The following is a 22,943-nucleotide window of genomic DNA, read 5'->3' on the forward strand; positions in this document are numbered from 1 at the left end:
TTTGGCACAGAAGTTTTAAAGCATTTCTTCCATTTTTTGCTCCAGATCCTGTCAGGCTCAGGCAGGATGGATGGGCAGTGTGGAAGACGCCACGTCTAGGTCTTAGTTTGCTTCAGGTCACCGACCTTCAGTGGACCCACAGAGCTTAGGTACAACACAGGTCGTACCTAAGCTCTGTTATTTTATCTATTATGAATAGATCAAATCCACAAATGCTTGAGACCTCCTTTATAAATGTGTCTAACTTCCCATTTGATCGTTTAAACAGAAAATAAGCCTTAATGTGCATTAATACACACAGAGGAGACAGTACTGCAGAAACTAGCATCTACTGTCTTCCTTTCTCTGTGTGAGGAGGTTTTCTCTAAGAGCCTCTCTAAGCTGTTGCTTTGCTCTCTATTCAAGCTGGTTTGTATCCATCCCCAGCATTGTGTTTCTGAAGACTAGAGTAAATTCCTTCAACTTCACTGCTTGGTTTTGCACCATCAACTAAGAGACCTTATATAGAGTAAAGCTATTTCATGAAAATAATGTTAAATAAGCCACGTGTCAACACACCTGAGTCACATAAAGAGGTGATTAACAGGACTCTGGAGAAGCTGTCTGCATGCTGAGGAGGTGATACAGCCGTTTGATTCAGGTGTTGGACCAGGGAGACATCTACAGGTTACAGAACGCCGACCCTTAAGGCCGGGATCAGAAGACTCTGATCTCAGGGATAAGATCTTTTCATAGCAACATGCTACCGTTTCCTATAATGTCCTTCATGTAGAGAAGCTACATGAAGGACATTATAAATCTGACCTTGCTGACACTTTGGAATAAAAACCTGCACTGATGTTCATTTTAAAATAAATAATGTAACAAAATGTGGAAAAAAGTGAAGGGATGAAAATACATCCTAGTGACCCTGTAGATTCAGCTTCCAGTAGTATTTATATTCCTCTTAATAGGTTAATAAATGTCTAGAGTTTCTTTTAAGCTAAACCAGTGGAAGCAGGAGGAATCATTTTCTTATGATGCAGACATACAGACTTGGAAGCAGGACCTATGACTAATAACAAATCAGGGATGCTCCTGTCGCTTCATATCCACTCAGCCTCCCTCTCACTCCCCCTGTGGTGCACCAACTCTGTCTGAAAGTGCACACTCATCACAAATGTTGGACTGAATGTCGCCCAGCTCATCGCTCCTCCACCCCTCCCTCTCTGAGGTGACTGGCTGAGCCTGGGATTGCCTTGGGTTGTACTCTCTACTGCTCATAAATCTGGAGCTACATCCATGTCACTGCAGAGATCCTAAATTTGTGCAAAATACATCACTGACTTTACCCTTTGCTGCCAAAACCATTTCAAGGACACTGGAGCAGTGGATGGGTCTGAAGCTCAGCCAGGCTGGACTCCAGTTGGCTGGATCTGCTCAGCTGCTCCATCGACCTCAGAGGGATTTTAAATATTGCCACAGTTGGAGACCAGAAGCTGCCATTCAGTCTAATCCACCAGATGCAGAAAGTGAAAACTCAAAACCCGTGTATGATTAGTCCTTTCAATCGTCAATAAAGAACTTTAAGTTTAGGCTCCAATTCAAACAGTTTGGATGTGAGTTTGGAGCCAGTCTCCTCCACCAAACTGCCTCAAAGCTTCAAGCTGTTGATTTCAGGTCAAGTTAAAGAGGCAGTCCTCCCTGTCCATCATCCCCCCAGTGTGAACAATCCAAGGCAGTAACAACAGGCCCACAGCATGACGCTACCATCAGCAGCGTTCCCCTGCTGTTTCACAGTGAGGCTGGAGTCCAGCAGCTTCCTCTTCATGGTAGTTTTACCTTTAGTGGTTCTTGAGTCTTTCTTCAACATCCAAACTAATTTTCCTTGATTTGAGGTGACAGTTTGGGTCAGATGAGTGAATTCTTAGCAAAGAACAATAATTCCAACCATATAACCAAAATTACTTAAAAACGATTAATTCTCCCATTCTCTGGATGACTGTGACCCAAAAACAAGTGATACTTAAACCCAACAGACAAACTGAATGAAAACATTCTTAAGTCATTTCCTGTAAACAAAGTGTTGATCTGCAGAAACGAACCCTTCTCCTAGGTTTTTGTACTTCTCTCCTCCTAAATGAATCTCTCTGCTGACATCTTGTTCTGTTGACTGGAAGTTTTGTCTTCTAGAGTGAATATGCATAACCACAGATCCCACACTACTAAATCAAGCAACAATAAATCAAGGCATAAAGAAATTAGTTAGCATAAAATGTTTATTTTTTCATAGAAAATCTGTAATTCAAATGAACAGGAATTCGTTTTTAGGGCTTAAATTAATTCTGCTCTGTTAAAGGAATTCAGGCCTCTGCCAGTTTCTGCTGCTTGTTTGCTCTCCATTCATTCTTTGGCAACAACTCTAAACTAATCTTTCTTTATAATTTTCATTTCCAATGTATTAATTCTTGTAATTAGGCATTCATGCATTTGTCCCTGTTTTCCCTGCCAGGTCTGTTTCTGGACTGGACAAAGAACCAGACCTGGTCCACATGGAGGCTCACACTCCAGATGGAAGTAAGTGACTTTCAGGTCTTTGTGAGAAAACACAATACAGTTTGTTCAGGAAATAATCAACCAGGAAAGAAGTTTGGGTCCAGAATTAAGCCCTAGACGTCAGCCTTAATGAATCTTGCTTCTCCTTCTTTCCATTTTACTCGGTGAATTTCAGCTCCTTAACTCTGAATGGCAGCGTCATTGAAATACAATAAGTGCTAAAGTTTTTACACCAAACTCAGAGATTCAAGCTTTCTGTCTGATTGACAGGATGCTTGTTTGTCATATCTGTGCAACGAGAATAACTAGGTGCTACAAAGAGAAGCAAATTAACCGAGGAAATGTCGGGCTGCGTGGATGGGAGGAGAACAAACAGTAAAACACAAAAACTGTTTTTGATCTGATTGAGAACGGTGGAGTATGGAGATGCTTTCCGCTTATCTTGAACAGGTGATGCGTTGCTGTGACTCGTTAATATGCATGAGAGGAATAACAACTTTAACGGCTCTTCCTGTGTGTGTGGCTGACAGATGTGCAGTATGTCACATGCAGAGCTCAGATCTGCTCCGAAGCCAACCGGAATTATCCATTCCCGGGATACATCGACATCAGCTCTCTGGTGGTTCAAGATGACTACATTTTCATACAGGTAGGCCTCCAATCTGTCTCCCCATCATACAACTCAATGTAGCCAAGCTTAGTTCCCCTTCACATATGCTCACTCTTTGAACTTTTACCTATTTCACGTTACAACCAGAAACGTCATTATTACGTTATTGGAACTTTGTGTGATAGACAACACAAAGTAGAGGGTGCCATTGATTTATCTCAAACTCCCTTTACTCTTTTTCTTTTACTATTATAGCAGTGAATCTTTTACGATGCGTCTCCACCAGATTTGTACATATTGAGACTGAAATTTTTACCCTTTCTTCTTTTCTAAAGAGCTCATGCTCAGTCAAATTGAAGAGGGATCATCTATGGACATACATTTCCAGGTCTTACCTCAGACTCTTAGGTCTGGACTGGCAAAGCTTACATTGGGTAGCTGGACAGGAGGCTCTAGCTGGTAGTTCTTGGGTCCAGGAGCAGCAGCGAACCTTCGTTCTGACCATGGAACAGTGGACCGGGTCTTTACCCTGGTGATGTTCAACAAAGTCACAGGTGTTTCCTTCTCTGGCCTACATTAGGCATTCGTTGGATGTGATGTGGGACTATGGAGTGTTTTAAGGAGAATCCAATCCTAGTCATTTCAAATCCACAGGTGTGTCAACAGGTTGAGCCTGTTCCCAGTGTGTGTTGGACTCTACCAGGCCTCTACAAACCAAACCTGTTTCTGGACCGGATCTGAAGGTGATGGAGAGGAGGACACCTGGTGTTGGAACATTGTTTCATCCTAGTTTTTTTTGCAGATGATGTGGTTCTGTTGGTTTCCTCCAGCGGTGACCTCCAGCGCTCACTGCTTGGTTTGAAGCCAGAAGTCTTGGATCATGGTTTATAGTTCAGACGTGATGTGAGAATGAAGCAGGTGGATTGGAGCTTTGCCCGCAGCTATGCCAGCGCTGCTGTGCTCTGTTGTGGTGAAGAAAGAGCTGAGCCAAACAGCAAAGTTCTTGATTTAATGTTCTACATCCAGTCCTGACCTGTGGTCATGACATCGATCTGGTTCTGTTGGTCATGATTCATGGTAGGAGTGGATGAAATGAGCTTTCTCCAGAGGCTTCCAGGGGTGAGGAGCTCTGCCATGCAGAGGATGCCTCCATGGCGCCTCCCCTTGATGCTGATGCCGTCCCACTGAGGGGAGAACCTGGGAGACGCTCACATCCTGTCTGGCCTGGGAATGCTTTGGGATTCCCCAGAGTTGGTCGGGACAGGAATGTCTGTGATTCCTCCTGGACTTGTTTCCTCCCTGACTTGATGTTGGATAAACAGACGACGATGGATGGAATGGATAGACTTTGACTGGGCCATTAAGCTTGAATATGTTTTGATCTAAAACAGCTGTGTCCAAGTTGAGCTCTGAGAGCTACGATCCTGCAACTTTTAGAGTATCTGTTCTCCAACTCTTCAGTTAAATGAATGCCTCATTACCAGTATTAAAGGTTTAAGTACCATAAATACAAGCCTCCCTCCATCTACTGTAGATAAAATATCACTCATACTGTGTGGTGAAAAGGAAATAACCCACTTAAGTCCAACTCTTTGTCCTCTCTCACTTCTTCCTGGCACAATCGTATTCACTGAAGGCTCCATGAATACTGAGTTCACTGTAATGACCAACAATTCTGTAATTTAACTTCACAACACAGAAACCATTAACCTGGAAAAAAAACATACAATGTCATGTAGAAATTCAAGGATACAGTTCGATTACCTGGTCCTTTGCCCCTTCACCCTCAACCCCCAGCCTTCTGCCCTCCAGCACTTTAGAGAAAGAAATTAAGCTGTTCCTTAAAGATCCTTCAGTCATGTCTGACCTGGCCTGAGTCTTTCATGCCAACTCTCAGGCATCTGACGAACTCTCAGTCCAATTGCCTCCACGTTTTAACATGCATGCGTCACAGACAAAAGGTCCTACAAGGGATTGGCAGGGTGGGAGAAAATCAATCATACCAATTCCTCTTAAAGTTCAAACTGCTGCTGGTTATCTGGCCATCGATCTGCGACTCCCTCACTCGATTGCATGTGGGAATGTTCTGCAGTGCTCACAGCTCGGCTGCTGAATTGCCTCTCAAAGCTTGTTTTCTCTCCTCTGAGCCACACAGAGCACTTACAAGATCAGTAACAAAATCAGCCCCGTTGTGCAACATTGATGCTCACATCGTTTCTCTTCTGCAAGCTGTGAAATTGAAGGTTTTTCCTCTAATGAATTTTATGTCGTTATCGATCAGGAGGAAAATTGGGTTGTGAAACTGGCCAATCATTTTGCACGTTGTATCTCAATGTGTACAAATGGTCGTCCTTTGTTGCCCCAAGGCTAATGACAGTTCTCCAACACACACCTCCCCAGACAGACTCCTAACAGCTTGTATGTTTGAAAAAGGTCTGCATCATGAAGGATGACTTTCCCCTCCCTCAAACTGCAGCTGAGGCTTGGTTAGGCAACTTAAAGATTTCTCCTGACAAAGAATAATGAGACTATTGATTGTCCTGTGAGATATTTACCAAAGTCCACTTTGAAACCTCCAAGTTCACTGACACCTGGGGAGGAGTTTATTTCTGACCTGACGTCAGGTGATACTGATGAATCCTCTCTGGATCCCCACCTTGACAAACTGCTCAGAAAGACAAACAGCTGCAGACTGAAACCCATCACTCTGACTGATTGAAAATGAGGAAATGACCAGCACTACAGTTAAACCTTTTTTACAAGTATAGATATTCATTTTATAGACTTGCAAGAAGATCTTTTAAAAGAATCAGATTATTCCTGCAAAAGGACAAAACCTGAAGCAGAACCAAAGTTTATAACTGGCTGCATTCAGATGATAAAAATGATTACATTACAGGCAACGTAAGCAAAACAAAAACCAGGATAACATGAAGTCATTTTAATAAATGTAAAAGTCATCTGTAGATGAGGATCAGACAGCTGAGGCCCCTCAGCCTTTGGTCTCTGCTCCAGAACCCCACCTCCCTGCCCACGGACTGCGTTTCTTGTTCTGGTTCCCGAGTAAAAACCCGCCTGGCACCAAGCTCTCACCAGCAGGCCCCTCCTCCAGGTCTGGCTCCTATCAGGGACCCCAGTGACGCGTTCAGGCGACTGTTTCCGTAGATGTTTCTCATCATTAGCTTCTATAAGCTGCATTGGTGTGACCAGTGATATGAAGCCCCTATAACCTGACAACTCAAACTCCTCTGACACAATAAGCTGGAAGCCCATGGAGATCTGGCTCAGGTGATGCCTGTTCATGGTGTTTTTATAGCGGTAAACCAAGATCTACACCAAGAATTAGAACCCAAGAAAAAGGTTTTTACAACAAAAATTCAATTTTACTGTAAATTCTATACTAGAATGAAAGATAATTTGTTGTCTTCATTGTCTCAAAGGTTCCCACCTCTGGACGAGCGACTTATTACGTCTCCTACAAGAGAGAAGCTTTCATACAAATCAAACTGCCAAAATACTCCCTGCCTAAGGTACGCTGCAGCATATTCACGTGTTGGAGACTCATTGGAAGTTTTTCATTTCAAATGTCAGAACAAAGCAATCATGCAGTTAATTAAGTTTGTCTGTAAACCTCAAGATTGAATGTTTACACTCTGAAGGTTAGGACTGATGTAAAATGCATGTTTCAGTTTTTTTTCTTTTTTTATTAAAATCAGTTTTCTGTCCTTCCAGAAGTCCTTGTGACTCTCACTGTAGGAGATACTGTCCAGTACGTCCACAGACATTTACATTCAGACCACAGCGCTGATCTCATGACCAATCCCACAGGGTCAAGATGGACTAATCTGTCATCTCTGTGCCTCCAGTCATAACTTCTCTTAATCTCTCCTGCTGCTTCCTGAAAGGATTTACACATCGTCAGTACTGACGGGAAGCAGGTCTTTGCAGCAGTGCAGGAGTGGAACCAGAACGACACCTACAATCTCTACCTGTCTGACACCAGAGGGATCTTCTTCACCTTGGCCATGGAAAATGTCAAGACAACCAGGGGCATCGCTGGGAACCAGATGCTGGACCTGTATGAGGTACCAGTGTTTGAATTATTCATGAATGAAGTTTATGGGGTTTTGGTCTCTCTGAATGTGACATCAAGCTAAAAGAGGGTCTTTAATTGTTGATCTGTGCATTAAATTTTTGATTGGGTGAGATTGGCAGAGAGAACTGTGCTTAAAGATTCTCATGTAAATCAAATCCCATTGTTGAATTCAATACTCTCCAAAACTGTAAAAAGCAGCAGTTGAGATGCTCCTTTGCCAGTGAGTTTTTGTTAATTGTATTTTTTATTAAAAGCAACAAGTTAAAATCCTCACTGGGCCACAGGACTAATCCTTTAATGCATAAATGGAGATAATCTTGTAATCCCATAATTTCCTATTGGAATCCTCTGTCAAAACAACTTCACAACATATTTTTGCAAATGTTCAAATTTTGTTTCGTTCAGTTGTTGGAATAAAAGTTGTTGTCAGGTGAGTTTAAATGTTCCGCAGAAAACCCAAACCACCAGGAAACAGTGGTTACCTGGTGGTTACCCCAGTGACTAGCTCTCCGCCGTTCCTTCCTTTTGAAACAAACCGAACGGCAGATCGAGAACACCGACTCCGATCTGCACCCCGCACATTTTTCTGCTTGAATTCATCAACTTTAAGGACACAATATAGGACCTCAGTTAAAGCTACAAATAAAAAATAACACCTGTTATTCACTGTCAGTTTGTAAAATGTTACGACTGATCAGTTTGTCTTCATAGAGTAAAAGACAGTTTTCTCTTTGACCTGCTATAACTTTAGCATTTCAGGTATTTGGTTAATGTTTGGGATTAAAAGGTCCAGGATACAAAAGTAATGGTATTTTCATTAAAAACAACATTTTCTATGTGTGTAAAGTTTTTCTTTAGCAAAATGGGTTACAAATTGTGAGCAGAAAACAAGAACATGGCGGCCCCAAACAGAATTACTGAATGTTTTGTGATTATTTGTAATGAAGGTGCAGACAGAGCTGTGGAAGCCAGGATGACATCCATACATCCAGAGAGTTACCTTAGAGTTTGTTTTAGTTGACTTGTTGAATGTGGACAGGTTTGCATAACAGGCTGCACTCGTCCATCTTCCTGACAGCAGACACACACAGCATAGAGAATGTGGCTCAGTGCTGTGAAGCTGCAGACTGGACCTTGTTAGCTCGCTGCCTTCATACTGTATGTGTTTGCATTCATAGCAGGAGAGTTCACTTCCATCCCTTTGCGCTCCTCTGTGAACCCAGTTTATCACTCCAACACTGGCAGGTGTGATGGAGGGAATGGAGGAAGGAAGTGAGATATTGGGCAGCTGCAGTGGCAGCGGGGCGGTAATTAACAATGCCATTACTTCTCCTGCCCAGGCTGTGGATATGTGCGCTGATTGTGAGTGCAGCTCCCCTTTCCATGTGACACTGCTTCATTTCTGCGGTGGGAGACGGCGCTCAATGCAGCTTTAAGTAGATGCATGCAAATAGCTGAGAACCGTCTGGAAGCACCTGTGCTGCTATACAAGCCAGTAGAATAAATAAATCAGTTGGAAGAAGCATGAAAGAGGAATAAAAGTGGCCGGGGGAAGGCCCCACCCACCGAGCCCAACAGCTTTGGATGAATTGTACCGTACGCTGACACCTGGTGGGTTTGGAATAAACCTGCTGGAACATCTTTCAGCCCATTTTCCCACCGTCAGCTCTAATAACGTGTGTGTGCAGAGCCTGTTGGAAAACCAGCCATTCTTCTGAAAGTCATTTTCTGTCTTTGTGTCACACTTTCTCCCAGACTGCCGGACCTCTTTAGGAGGCCAGCTGCCGTCCTGGCTTTTATTTCCAGTGGATGAAATGAACAGAATCCCATCGATCGCCTCGTACCCCCACAACCGCTGAAGAAAAACTGTGGCCCATTAGATACACTTCACATATCAGTCAGTCAAGGCTTCATTTATGGAGCTCCCTTCGTTCACAGGGAGGGCAACACAAAGTGCTTCTTTTGTATGATAAAAATAACAAACAGAAAAAAGTAATGAGGTAAACCAGACGGAGCATAAAAATGCAGAAATTTGTCGTCAAGAGGAGAAGTTTGTTTGAAGGACTGAGGAAATTGAACTGTGCAGTAAAACAAAATGCTGCCTGTCGGCCATCTGCAGTCCATGTAGCTGAAAATGTGGCAGGCCAGCAAATTAGTAGATTTTTATATTCTAGACCTTTTATTCCTTTTTTTGAGCTGTTGCATGTTTGGACAATTATTCTGATTCTGGATGCTGAGCAGCTGGAAGGATTTTTGCTCTTTATTTTTCTCTTTTGCTTTTGGACAGTTATGATGTGTAACCACGGCAACAAGATTTCATTTTTATAATTGTGAGCACCTGATTAGCATCTCAAAAGCTCAAATGACTCCTGAACTATGACCCCGACTCCCAAAAAGAGGAAGAGGAAGTTCAATCTATCTCTTCCATCCATCCTGATTTTCAAGGATCGTATTGTTTACTCAAACATTTCCCTTCCCGGGTTTCTAACCGTACAGCCACACAAATTTAAAGAGGAATTGCAAAAGCAAAGGAGGTGGGTTAGCAGTTCTTTCAACAACTGATAGTGTCATTCAAGACAAAGTACTGTGGAATATTGTCTCTGCTGCCTGGACATTAAGTTGTTTGCATGTCGTGATGTAGAAAATGTACAACACAAAGTTTCCATAAGTCCATAAACACGGTTTTGCTTTCTTTTCCATTTCACAGAAAATCAAACTATCAGCATCCAGTGAATTTTTGTTAAGATTAGAGTAGTTTACTCATTTCATTTAAATAGTGTGTTCATTTTCATGCAGATAAAACTGAATCGTTACACAATAAAGCTTGTTTTTTGTGGCCCATAAGTGCTTTTACTTTGTCAACCCAGATGGTAAGTTGTTTGGACTGCAGGATGAGACAGAAATGGGCTTCACTGTATTTGCAGCCTTGCTGCGTCTCCAGTTCTGATCTTATCCTAAACAGAGATGCTGCCTGTGATGAATGGATCAGTTAAACAAGGCAGAACGTTTTCATGCAGCCAGGACTCGTGTCGTTGGTAAGAGAGCTCCATCTTGTGCTTCCTCACAAAGACACTCGCTGATTTTCTCCCACAGAAGAAAACGTTAAAGTTTTCTAACCCCACGCTGAAAACTGCACAATTACCTCCTCAATTAGTGGAATGATTTTATTGTTGGTCAGACTTCATAGGAGCAGTTTGTGTAATCACAGGCCGTTTGTTGGAGAACTGCTGTCATTTTTCTATGCGAACTCGTTAAACTTCCTGCTTTAGCAGGAGGCTCCTGGTTGTCAGGGATTCGGTGCATCAGCAGTCATTTATCTTTTCACTCTCTGCTTTTGACTTTGCCATTACCAGCCCCAGGTGATCAATCGAAGACACGGGTAACATGTTGTCTGTGTAAATAATGACATGCTGATCCTGGCCCTGTTCAGCTCCTCCTGTCTGCGAAGTTAAACTCATGAAGGCGTTAAAACTTTAAATGAGTCATAAAATATATAACTTAGTTGTCTCACTTTAGATAATCGGTGATCCCCTGCTGTTCACCAACGACTCTGTGCCTCTAATGAAATGCATTCTCATAAGATCAGTGGCAGCGTTGTGATCTGCAGACGATACAGTGAACGCATTTATTGAATTCAGTGAGAAGCTGCTCTCCAATGCAGCAACAACAGGAAGATAAATGAGGAGGCTGTCAGGCCGTTTTAAAGCCAAAGGAGAAACCCAGACAGGCTCTGTCCCTCTGAATATCAACTGCTGCTGATCGCATTATGAAAACTGTAGATAACTGTTATTGGGAAAGAATGCTGGAAGTGATTAGGCTTTTACCACTTATCTACAGCGCTTTTGTGTTAGTTTGAAATTCAGTTCAGTTCAAAAGTATAGTATCTATCCCAAAGGGAAATTAAATGTCTAACCTTTAGTTTCCAAGTGTCTTTACATGGTTGGTATGGATGGCAATGCTGTGAGCAGGAAGGATCTCCAGAAGCAGTCAGTGTTACATCTGATCTGAAGATCCCTCTGACTGAAGACTGTTGCTCTATGACAGTCTGCAGAGGGGATTTTCCACAGAACCACGTCCTGGATGCCGGTCAGACATGACCATATTACTCCCATCCTCCACTCTTACTGTGTAAGCACTGAGATCAGAACATGTAAATTCATATGAAAATATTACATCATCAGAAGCACCTGAATATAAAGTAATGTTGAAAATTTTTTTATCAGTGTATTTTCATATAAAACTTATGAAACTTGAAAAAACTGCAGGTGTGTATCTGTGCCTGTTGAATTTTGATTAAATCCATCCGTTTCTTCACTCAGTGAAGTTACTCACATCCAGGAATTTTACTCAACTATTAGGAGCGATACTGCATAATAAAATTACTCAACCTGTAAAAGTACAGCATAGTAAACTATTCCTAAAAGTATTATTTTTCCAAAAAGTTACTCAAATAAATGTAATTGAGTAAATGCTACTAATTACTTAGCTACTCTGCTGCTGTGTGTGGAGTTTGGTGTTAATCTGTCACCTGGAGGCCACATGAAGGATTGGATGAATAAATTGATACATAAAGGCTTATAGGTTGGTAAGAAGGTGATTCAGAACCATTTATTATTCTACAATCAGGAAAACCAAACAGAAAAACTGCCATTAGTTTTTATTTCTGATGCTTTGCATTGCAGCAGACGTTATTAAAAACCACCTGGTAGAGTTCATCTTTGCTTTCATGCTGCAGCTCATCACCAGGCTTCGTTTTCGTTCTGTCTGCACGCACATACACTCGCGCTTCAGAGTAATCTGTGGAGCCGAAACTTCTGCTGGCATCCTTCGCTGTGTTGCACAAAAAGTCATGTAGGTGTAAATGATGGATGGAGGGAGAGCCATGCTAGTGGACGTGCATGATCCTCAAGTGTGTGTGTGAGAAGGAGAGAAAGAGCGAGTAGGTGGAGGCAATAAATAATAACTGCAGCGATTGACATGTCTGGTTGGATCAGGATGGGGGGACCCTCATTAGCTGCATCCATCTTGAGCGCCATGTATCTCTGACAATGTCAAATGTGCAGCCTATTAGTGCCACTTATAAAGATGTGCCCCTGCAGGGAGGGAAGCACATCCAAGAGGAGCCCCTCACTATGGCAACCACTCGGAGGGGCCGCGTCCTTTCCATCACATAACTCACTTTGCTTTGCTTCGTCTATTACCTGAAACAGAGACTTTGATGATGGAGGTGACTGCTCGGGATGTTTCCGTCTGTTTATGGTGTCGGAACATAAAGTCGTCTAACTGTGTTGGTCTGGCAGCTTTTCAGGAGAGAAAACTCCTTGAGCTGGAGGGTTCAGATGGCCTTCTGAAGGTCTGAGTTTTATTCTTGTGATTCAGTCTTCCTGAGGGAAAACAGACAAGATGTCTTTTATCCTGCCTGTATTGTTGAGACACATAAGGATATAATTACAGATAGCACTTAGAGCTACCTGCCACCGTCTCTGCAGACAATTGTCAACAACAGAAGGAGACGATAAGCATTCCATTTGCATTTAACCGGAGCGGTGAAGATTGCTGCCGCAGCACCGAATGCCTTCTAAGATGGGAGTGCTGGAGCCTCTCCCTTATCACAGGCAACCTCTCTGTCAGGGGATTGGTGTGAGCCTTAGATGTAAAAACGTAATTTCTGTTTTGCATTTGAAACGTGAAAAAGAATGAAGTGTTTTGTGTCTGTGTCCATTAGGTGGCTGGAATCAAAGGAATGCTAATCGCAAACAAGAAGCAGGACAACCAGGTGAAGACCTACATCACCTACAACAAAGGCCGGGACTGGAGGCTCCTTCAGGCGCCGACTGCAGACCTGGATGGAAACAACATCCACTGCATCCTGGTAAAACACCGGGCCGGATATTTCCTGGAGCTCAAACCATCATTCTGCTCATATTCACACTGATGTGGAGAGGATATGCCAGGTGGACCACTGCCAGGCATAATTAGAAATAATGATTTATAGTTTACAGCTTCACTTCATTGTAAGGCATTCAAATAATAAGCCATTAGTTGTAATTAAGTTACAACTAGGCTGATTTTTATTCAATCTCACAATGTGTTTGGCATCAGAATGGAGTTCATATGTGTTTGTACACATTTAGTGCTGAAGGGCTCACCTGAGGGGAACCGGCTGTGGGAGCAACCTGCAGCAATCTGCCGTAAACTGGAAAACGGAGCAGAGCTTTGTTTCACAGCAACTTATCGTAGAAAATGTTCTGCAAACTCACTGCACTTCTCATTTTATTTTCAGTCTCACAAACATTCTGTAATAATCTATCCTACAAAAAGTAACAAGGTGATTGTTTGGTCATTTTGTTACTTTCTTTTCTTTATGGTAACAATCGTTTTGTGCCAGAGTGAAGCAGCCACCCTGGCTGACTGGAAACGCGTTCTGGTAAGGGATGGGATTCTGTCCCACAGCACCAAGCTGGTGGCCATGATGAAGAGGAGGCGCCAGGCTGTGGTGGTTGTGTGGAGGCTATGTGCATAAAGTTTACCAAAACACAGACAAGAACCTGAACGAACATGAACATTTCACAGAATTTCATGATGAAACAGAAAACCTTCAGAACCGAAGCAGAACCTGGGCAGAGAGAAGTGGAAGACGGTGAAAACCAGAGAGCTTAAATCATTCAGGTATCTGAATGAGGTGAAACCAGTAGAACATAAATGCATAAGAAGGAAACGATCAGAACACAAAACGTAATTCCACGTAATGCCGTTGTGACCGAGCACCGGGCGGACATGGGGACGTCTCTGTGATGCTTGAAGATCCTCATTCGATTTGAAACGGTGCGTAAAAATCTGATGCAACATCAGGAGGTTCCAGAGTTCAGCTGGTCCAACGTATTCCATTAACTCCCTCTGTGGTTCAAACGTAATGCGCTGGCCCACACCTGACCCTGACGGGCTGGATTTAAAACCCTGCTGGACCTCTGTCACAGCTGGGAATGGAGCCTCTTAGGAACGTGTACAGGGCAGTTTGCTGGGTGACCAGGTCCAGAATGAGGTTGGCTTGGGAATACAGCAGAGCCACCTTCATTGTGAAGGCAATCCATCATCAGAAGTTGAGAGACGAAAGTTGTTTGAGGGCAAACCCTTCTGGGTCACTCCATAAGCCCTTGGTGAGACGAATGGAGGGCAGGAGGCCGGATGACCTCACCCTCCTGTGTGAGAACGACCCTGACCGCCAGCCGGAGGCAGCAGCTGATGCTTCTGCAGATCCTGTTAAGGAATTAAACTCTAAACTTCCCCTGATGTCGGATGATGATACGCTTGCTGCTCCATGCGGGTTTTCAGTGACCCATCTCATCTGGACAGTCGGTGTGTAAAAAGGACAGGATCGTTTCTCTGAACGGTCAGGAAAGGCAGGACAGGACTGGGTGTTAAACAGGTGGATGATGTAAAGCTTTGTGATGTTTTAGATTCTGGATGCAGAATATTTCTGGTTACCAACAAGAAGGCAGTAAAGGCAAAGTGTTTAGGTGGATATTAAAAGTTGTATGACAGTCAGACATCATCATAGATTGAGGCAGATAGATTTACAGTATGCAAACATGAACAGAACCCGGTCAGTTCCTCCTGGAGTCTTTCATAATTTCAGTGATGGAGAATCAGAATCACGAGCCAAAGATTGATTTTCAACTTGCTCTCCACTTTCTGAGCAGAACAGGAACTTACTGAACGTTGATTGAATGAAAACTTTTAATCTTGGTTATTATAAAAAAAACTTGCAGATATATTTTGTATCTATGGATTCTTCTGATTCATACCTTCCTTTGAAGCATGTTATCTAACCTTTGATATTCAATATAAATGATGGATACAGGACTTATTGTTCTGCAGCCACCTGGGCAGTCAGTCGGTCGGCCAGCCTAGTTTACTAATGTCGTCTAGAGTCACGTTACCAACCTGGTTAATAATCGACCCTGCAGACCTGCTGCATGTTCTCACCACTGAAACAGAAAAGTCCTGTTGATTTTACACCGACTGATTGGATGAGCTTTGCCTACAGTGGGTCATCAACAGGACAACGGTCCTAAATACAGCAGCAACTCTGCAACAGAATGAACGGAATAAAGTCTGTGTTTTAGTGGCCTAGTCAAAGTCAGAGTTCAGTCAAAGATATACATGTTCCATTTGGTTCAGAGTCCTTCAGACCTGAAGATCTGCTGGATGAGAGATCTACCTGTCGTTTCTCTAAGGCAGCGGCTTGCAGCAGAAGCTACCGTCAGATTCTGGTATTCAGGATGTTGATCTACCTCATGACCGCAGTTTGTGGCTAAAACAAAGACAGAGCGGTTAATTACGATGTTTTAGTTCAGTCCAGCTCTCTGCTCACCACAACAGACGGGAACAACATCCTCATTACCGCAGACAAAGCCCCGATCCATTCATCCATCTTCTGCTCCATCCAGCCATTACTCTTGAGCAAGACTAAGCAAGACATGAAGATCCTTGAAGCAATGACTAATCCTGACCTGACAAAGAGAAAGTATTTCACCTTTTTCCAGAGGAGAACCATGGCCTCAGACTTTCTTTCTAAAAAAGGAACCCGTCTCATAAAGATAACCGGCAGACTGCAACAAATCTTCCCTTCAGCTCAGCAGTTTTCCTTTTAGAAGACAATCGGCGGCAGCGGGGAAAACATCCGACTCCAGTCCCCGTCGGGCGGGTGTCTGCCTCGACCTGTTGGGGCGAGAGCCGACCGAGAGAGGCAACATGAGCAGATCAGAAAATGAGGTAGAATCGGTGCCAGAGTGACGGATCCAGATCGACTGCATGTGTTAACATTCTGTCCTCATTAGACAGCCTCCCCACTACTGAAGCTAACAGGCCGACTGTTGGGAGGAATCATGTTTTGAGACATTAGTAGGACTCCATGCTGCTTAAGAGGTGATTTCAGGCCCGGGCTGCGTGGCTTCCAGGTTCCCTGTGATTGCACATTCATGTGACATTTTAATTACTGCCATAGATTCCTTTTGATTGCCCTGTTCAGTCCCACTGCTTTGATGTCCTCACACCAGTGACATGCTGTCTGCTGCTAAGATGAAAGCAGACATTGTTTTTCTGCACTGTGAGCATTTGTAATTGTATTCTGTTGTGTGGATGCCTCTGAGGCATGCCTTCATACTTTAATGCAAATTTCTTCTCTCTTTGTATTAATGACAGATTAAAGGCAATTAGCAGAACTTGTTAAAACGCAGTTTGTTCTCTTTGAAGACTAACAAATCTTTTTGCTGGTTTTGTTATTTTAATGCTTTCTAGATAAAAAAAACTTCTGCTTTTTATTTATTTAAATAATTTGACGTGATATGGTAATTATGCACTCAGTGGCCTTTTTATTAGGCACAGTGTGCTGGTGTCAGGTTGGGCCTTCAGAACCGCCTTCATTCTTCAAAAGGATCTTGGACAAATTGTTTTGGGATTTTGGTCAATAAACCAAAATGTATTGACCAAATAAATTTTGGTTTATTTATTTGGTCAATAAATGACTTTAGTATTTACTAAATACTAAAGGGACATTTACTAAATGTCCCTTTACTAAATGTAGTAAAGGGACTTTACTACATTTAGGTCCCTAAATGTATTTAGTTCCCTGCTTGTTTAGTTAGTTTGTTAGGAATTTATTCATTTAATTAAAAACTAAAGAATTATACACAATAGAAAAGATATATAAATCCATAAAATGAAAGGCAGCAGAAAGAAGAAACAATCTTATAATATCTTCCCCTTTTATCCTAAAGACACATTCAGACAATGTGGATTTATAAAAAAAAAACTAAACACAAACATCAACTGAAAAACAATCCGTATGGATTCACATTATTCTATTTCATATTTCTTCAAATTGTCATTTATTGATTCACATTGTGCTTTTTGAGCTCTGTCATTAAATGCATTTTTCCAATCTTCTTCAGCCATCTTGTTCCCTTCATCTCCAACTGCAAACGTCAGAGAACCCGTACGTGTCGGGAACGATCTCCACCAAGAGCTCTGCTCCGGGGATCATCGTTGCCACAGGTGAGACTTTAACTTGTTATCCTGACCATGTCTCAGTTTAATATCTACTTTTTCTTACACTGCAGCTTCTTGACTTCTGCCACAGTCATAGTGTTCAGGATCGTCTCCCTGATTGATGACATTAAAGTCATATTGGATAATTGAGAACTTTGGTTAAGTAGGTGTTAAACATTCTTTTCATTAAGCAAACATTTCATTCAGTTCTATTCAAAATATTGTATCTGAAAGGGAAATGAAGTGTTGTAGCACATCATCCAGGTATCTTCTGGATGGTGATGCTTTGAACTTGAGCGTAGCAGTCAGTCCTCCTGCAGCTGCAGAGGCCTCTGACTGAAGAGTGTTGCTCTATGCTAACAGGCTCATTACTGTAATGACATGATGACAGATTAAGTTCCTGGCAGTAGAGACGACATCCCACAGTAACATGTCCTGGATGACACCATCAGTTGTTTTGAAGCTCTGCTAATCCAGTTCATTTGCTTTTGCCGCTGCTCTTTAAATCTCTGTCTGGTCGAATGGCTAGAAGGACGAACAGAGTCTTTCTAGCTGGAGTCGGGACACACATAGTTTGAACTTCGTCCCACTCTCTGTGTTCGTTGGTCCTGCTCTGCCTCCATGACGTCTCCTTGTAACTGGGATTAAGCGTTGTAGTTTAGGTGTTATTTAAGATGCTAATCAGCTGCTGTTGGCTGTAAATCACCACGTCATAAAAACCATCCAAAAGAAAAGTAATAGCACATATTCGTCCGGCTGCACAGATCCAGAACCAAGCAGCAACAAAACTCTATACCAGCAACAAATCAGAAATGACATGGCAGAAATGCTCCACCATGCAGTTCTGCTAAAGAATTTCTATATTTAATCTTAATTTTATTGGTCTGATGTAATATCCTAAATGTTTTTAAAGAGAATCATAAATAACAGAACAAATCCTTAACATCAGTCTGTGTGTAATAAATCTATAAAATGTGTTCCACCTAGGGAATACTGTAACAAAACCGTTTCTACTGATTTATTTCATTTAATGGGTCTGTAAGATTATCAAGCAATGTACATGACCACGAAGCAATTCTGTTCGTTTTCTGATTTGTCTGCAAAGGCAAAAGAAAAATGACGGTAAATAGATTTTTTAGCAGGACTTGCCTTTTTAAGGAGGGTGAGCACATTTATGATTTAGTGTGTTTTTCTCTTATGTGTGTAAAAATGCTGACTAATCGTTCACCTCTGCTGCCTGGACGGCTCAGTGTGCGCTGACGTGTGTGTTCGTCTCGCTGGCCGAGACTTTGCTTTGGCACGGCAGCTCACTTTACCCGCTGCGCCTTTTAAGCCATCAGCTGGTGCAGAGATTATTTTACCAACATGACAAACAGCATCCAGATCAAACACATGTCTACGCACTGAGCCCCGGCCAAGACAGCGCAGCAGATCAACACAATAAAACCAGTTTGCCCACTTCAGGCTCACCAGAAACGGCACTGGAGGCTTGAATTGTAAGCCTGCAACGCTGCCACAAGGAGAGCAGGCTCCTCCGAATGCATTCCAGGGGGTTAGGAGAGATCCTGGGGAGTGTTTAAGAAATATTCAGCTTTCTTGGAACATAAATCCTAAACATCACCTGGTTTGTGCAGCTTTTTATCTGTGATCCCATTGTGACTTGATTGTCATATTCTCATTTCCACTGCAGGAAATATTGGAGCAGAGCTGTCTTATAACAACGTTGGCATGTTCGTATCATCGGATGCAGGGAACAACTGGAGACCGGTGAGAAGAACCGTAACGTTTCCCCCAGCAGCTCACTGAGCTGGAAACCAGTATGAAACTGTGGCAGTTTGTAACTCTGCAGGAATCTGTAACCAAGTTCCCCTTTGAACATTACAGCATGGATTTAATGTCTAAAAGAAGAAAAAACTAACTAATATTTTAACGATCGATTTAATAAGAAAAGCAAAACCTCCAGTAATATTATTTTTGGATGCAGATGTCTCATCAAACATGAAAATCCTGTTCATGTGTTAACACTGGTTCTACAAAACTTTTGTTTTCTTTAGAAGTAAAACGTCAAAAAGTGGAAACACATTTCTTTATATCAAAAATTCTAAGTTGTCTTTTTCCAGAAGTTAAATGTCGAGTTTTATTTGTGGACTGAAGGAAAGAGGCTGTTTGGCTCATTTTTACCTGCTTGGCTTGTTTTTTATACATAGATGAGCAGGAATGGTAACATTAAGTGAAAGTTCTTTTGTCATCTTCGATATGAACTGTAAAGTTGGTAGTTTTGATTATTTTTCAAATAATTTTAAAATGATCCTGATTGGTTCTTTTTAATAGGATCAAAGTAAATCCATTGGAAACGATTTATAAGAAATGTTTCCATATTTAAATCCATCTGCCTAATGTGTGTTAAAACACTGAAGACTGTTGTGGTATATCATTTTCTATCTTGTAACACTTAAAATAGATTTTTTACTTAACCAGTAAAGTCAAAGTTTTTCCTTGCAAATGTTTTTTTTTTTTTTTTTTTAATTTAGCAACTTTTTGACTTTGGTCAAATTAAACATTTTTTGGAGCCACACCAGCAAGATTACTCTTCCTAACAAAACAGTTTGTTTTGTAATTAGTTTAGATTTTCTAACTGAAGAACAATTTAACTTTTATATTTATGCTCAGAACATTTTCTTCAGTGGAACATTAAAAAATAAACTTGCAACATACTGACAAAAAAACTAGTTTTTTAAATACATTACATTATCAGTCCCATCATTTGTGGAAATGTTAAGAGTATGTTCTATTAAAATACTTGGTAAAAACATCTAGTGTAACGTTTTTTAAATTACCTTCGTATTTTAAAAAATGTTTACAGGGATGATCAGTGCAAACAGTTCAGTTTTGACCTTTATGTCAAAGGCTGTGAATTCTTCTACAAATGTGATTTGTTTTTTGCTTCCTATTTTTAACAAATGTGCGAAACATTTAAAAAAATCCACATTGTTGTGTTTGTGTGTAGAGTTTTGAGGAAAGAGATTAATTTCCTTAAATTTAATTCTGGCTGGAACATGCGGAACAAAATGTGGAAAAAGTGCTGAGAAAACCTTCTTGGTGTAAATAAGTAAATTTATGATGTTTTTACCTTTTTATTCCTTCCTGTTTGTCTTTGCAGATTTTTGAAGAAGAGCACAATATCTGGTTTCTGGATAAAGGAGGCGCCCTCGTTGCGGTGAAGCAGCCGTCTGTGCCAACTAAACATCTCTGGTAACAAACTTTGTTGCACAAGGTTCTTTTCTTAAATTGCTTTCCTGCTGTTAATGGTCATCCCAATTTTAAATGAAGCTTTTTACAGTCCTAAGAAAGAGCATGCATGTTGCACGTGATTCATTTACGGTTGCACTTTGTGCACAGTCAGATGCATAGAGTTCCAGCCAATCTAACTTGAAAGATGTGACTTTTTCCCCCCAAGCCAATTTTCATTAGGAGTCGGACGTCTGACCCCCTCTTAGGGTTTTCATTAACACGTTGCCTTCCTCTTGCCAAATCGAAAACGTATGCCGTGCCTCAGTGCAGGCTAATCCAAGTGAGACCAGATCCGTCCTCCACTTGCTTTTGCACCAATTTTGAAATTAGTTTTAGAACCAGTGAAGTGTGGCCAGCTGGGTTTTTGTCTCCCTCCCAATTTAAGTGGGATGATGCAGGGAAAAACCTGAGTGTTATGAAAAGGCCTGTGTTTCCATGGAGTGGTATGTCTTTCACAGCCAGTGTGCAGTTTAACACTTCCTCTGGCTCAGTCCGACAACAGGTGCACATCAGTGCTTTGCTGTTGTCACTGCTTTTAGCCAAGTGACAGCAGGAGGCTTTCTGAGGCAACATGGGGGGATTTTCAGTTTTTTTTTCACTCCATGTCACACTCAGGTACTTCCAGTTGTTCTCACCTCAGCACCGATGTTGATAAGCTGTCAGAATCAATAAAGCCCAGGAGCCGATGATGAAAGTTGTCCAATTTTTTCGCTGTCTCATTCTCCCCATGCACTCTTGTGCTCAGACATGAAACACTTCTATTCCGGTTTTGTTTTCTCACCTCTGTGTCAACTTTTTACCCGGGACAAGACATGGTGTCATTTTCCTTTTTGACACCCCAAACTTTCTCTTTTCATGTTCTCTGAAGACGTTTTCTGCTTCTTTGCTTTGATACTCGGACTGACGTTCTCCTAAATATCCCTTTAATGTTCAGCCGTTTGATATTTACCCAAAGCTACAGTAGCTAATTGCACAGAGGCTCTGAGACGGCTCTGTTGAGACAAGCCAGTCATTCTGATCCCCACCTAAACCCTCCCCTATGACCAGAATTAAATAGGGAGCGTCTGTTTTCCGCGCCGCCGCTGATGCCGGGTTTGTGACGGGAATGCGATCTGACACAGGGTCAGCTTTGATGAAGGGAGGCAGTGGACCCAGCACAGCTTCTCCTCGGCGCTGCTGTTTGTGGACGGAGTGTTGGTGGAGGCCGGCGCTGACAACCAGATCATGACGTGAGTCCAGCAACACTCAAACCATCCAAATGTATTTTAAAACACATCATTGTTTTGTTCTAGGGTATTTTATGGACCGTTTAGATGTTGTGTTTGGCGGTCATCTAAAAAATATTAAAAAAGAAAAAGATTTTTCTGGAGGTAGTGGTTTTTATTTGCAGTAGTTAGACAGGAAAAGGGCAGAGAGAGAAAAGATGAAGACATGCAGCAAAGGTCACAAGATCAGGAATCAAAGCCCAGACTGCTGCATTGAGAGCTTTTATTTTTCATTGATATTTTTGTATTTCATATTTTATTTGATCTTGTTGAATCATTTTCACCAGGATTCTGTCACTGCTCTTAGTAAAGTGTGTTGGAGGTTTTTAAAAGTTGCTGAGTCTAGAAAGCAGCTGTCACTAAAGCATCACTGCAGGTTGCTGATGGTGAGCTGAAGGCTCTGGTCTGTTGCTCTGAGTGTAGAAGTTCACTGTAAGTACTGGAACGTACCAGTTCCTGAAAATGCCTCGTATGTCCAGCACACGTTCCACCACAGTTTCCTGTAAATCCAGAAACTGAAGCATTCGTTTCATGAAGGAACTGGCTGCAACCTGCTTTTCTGTCCTGTTTAAATTCACGGATCACGTACAGAAAATGTCCTGCTGATTTGGTTTGTTGCTTAGATTTAACATTGAAGTCCATCCATTTTGCTTTTGCAGCTTCTTTGGACACTTCAGCCACCGCTCTGAGTGGCAGCTCATCAAGATAGACTACAAGTCCATCTTCAGCAGGAAGTGCACTGAGGAAGACTACCAAACCTGGCACCTGCACAACAAGGTGAAGCTCATACTGACCAGCCTGCAGGCCTTGATGTGAAACGTTTCACTGACAGCTGTTGTGTCGACACAGGGCGAGCCGTGTGTAATGGGTCAGAAGCAGATTTACATGAAACGCCGGCCTGGAAACTACTGCATGCTGGGAAGGGACTACTCCAGAATCCTCTCAGCTGAATCCTGTATTTGCCGAGCTCATGATTTTGAATGGTAAGGAGACGCACGCCTTTGTTCAGTGGCTCCTTTCCTCATAATCGTGGAGGAGGATTATGTTGCTCTCCATTGTCTGCTGAGGAGAGCTTCATTAACAGGGGTATTTGTTC

At 42.1% G+C, this 22,943-nt stretch overlaps 1 protein-coding gene across 1 annotated transcript in view; it reads left to right on the forward strand.

Moving 5' to 3' along the window:
* The window catches only part of sorcs3a (sortilin related VPS10 domain containing receptor 3a), a 216,761-nt gene that overhangs the window by 155,158 nt on the left and 38,660 nt on the right, over positions 1-22,943 (forward strand). The window contains exons 6-16 of the mRNA XM_088006703.1: positions 2,492-2,556; positions 3,066-3,184; positions 6,586-6,675; positions 7,051-7,230; positions 12,967-13,113; positions 17,195-17,297; positions 18,982-19,058; positions 20,452-20,543; positions 21,704-21,811; positions 22,507-22,624; positions 22,697-22,830. Coding sequence (XP_087862829.1) covers positions 2,492-2,556; positions 3,066-3,184; positions 6,586-6,675; positions 7,051-7,230; positions 12,967-13,113; positions 17,195-17,297; positions 18,982-19,058; positions 20,452-20,543; positions 21,704-21,811; positions 22,507-22,624; positions 22,697-22,830 — 1,233 coding nt within the window. The remainder of the gene's footprint in view (positions 1-2,491; positions 2,557-3,065; positions 3,185-6,585; positions 6,676-7,050; positions 7,231-12,966; positions 13,114-17,194; positions 17,298-18,981; positions 19,059-20,451; positions 20,544-21,703; positions 21,812-22,506; positions 22,625-22,696; positions 22,831-22,943) is intronic.

The sequence above is a fragment of the Poecilia mexicana genome, unplaced genomic scaffold (assembly GCF_051168715.1).
Source record: "Poecilia mexicana isolate PSO_F unplaced genomic scaffold, ASM5116871v1 scaffold_1, whole genome shotgun sequence".
NCBI classification, from domain to species: Eukaryota; Metazoa; Chordata; class Actinopteri; order Cyprinodontiformes; family Poeciliidae; genus Poecilia; species Poecilia mexicana.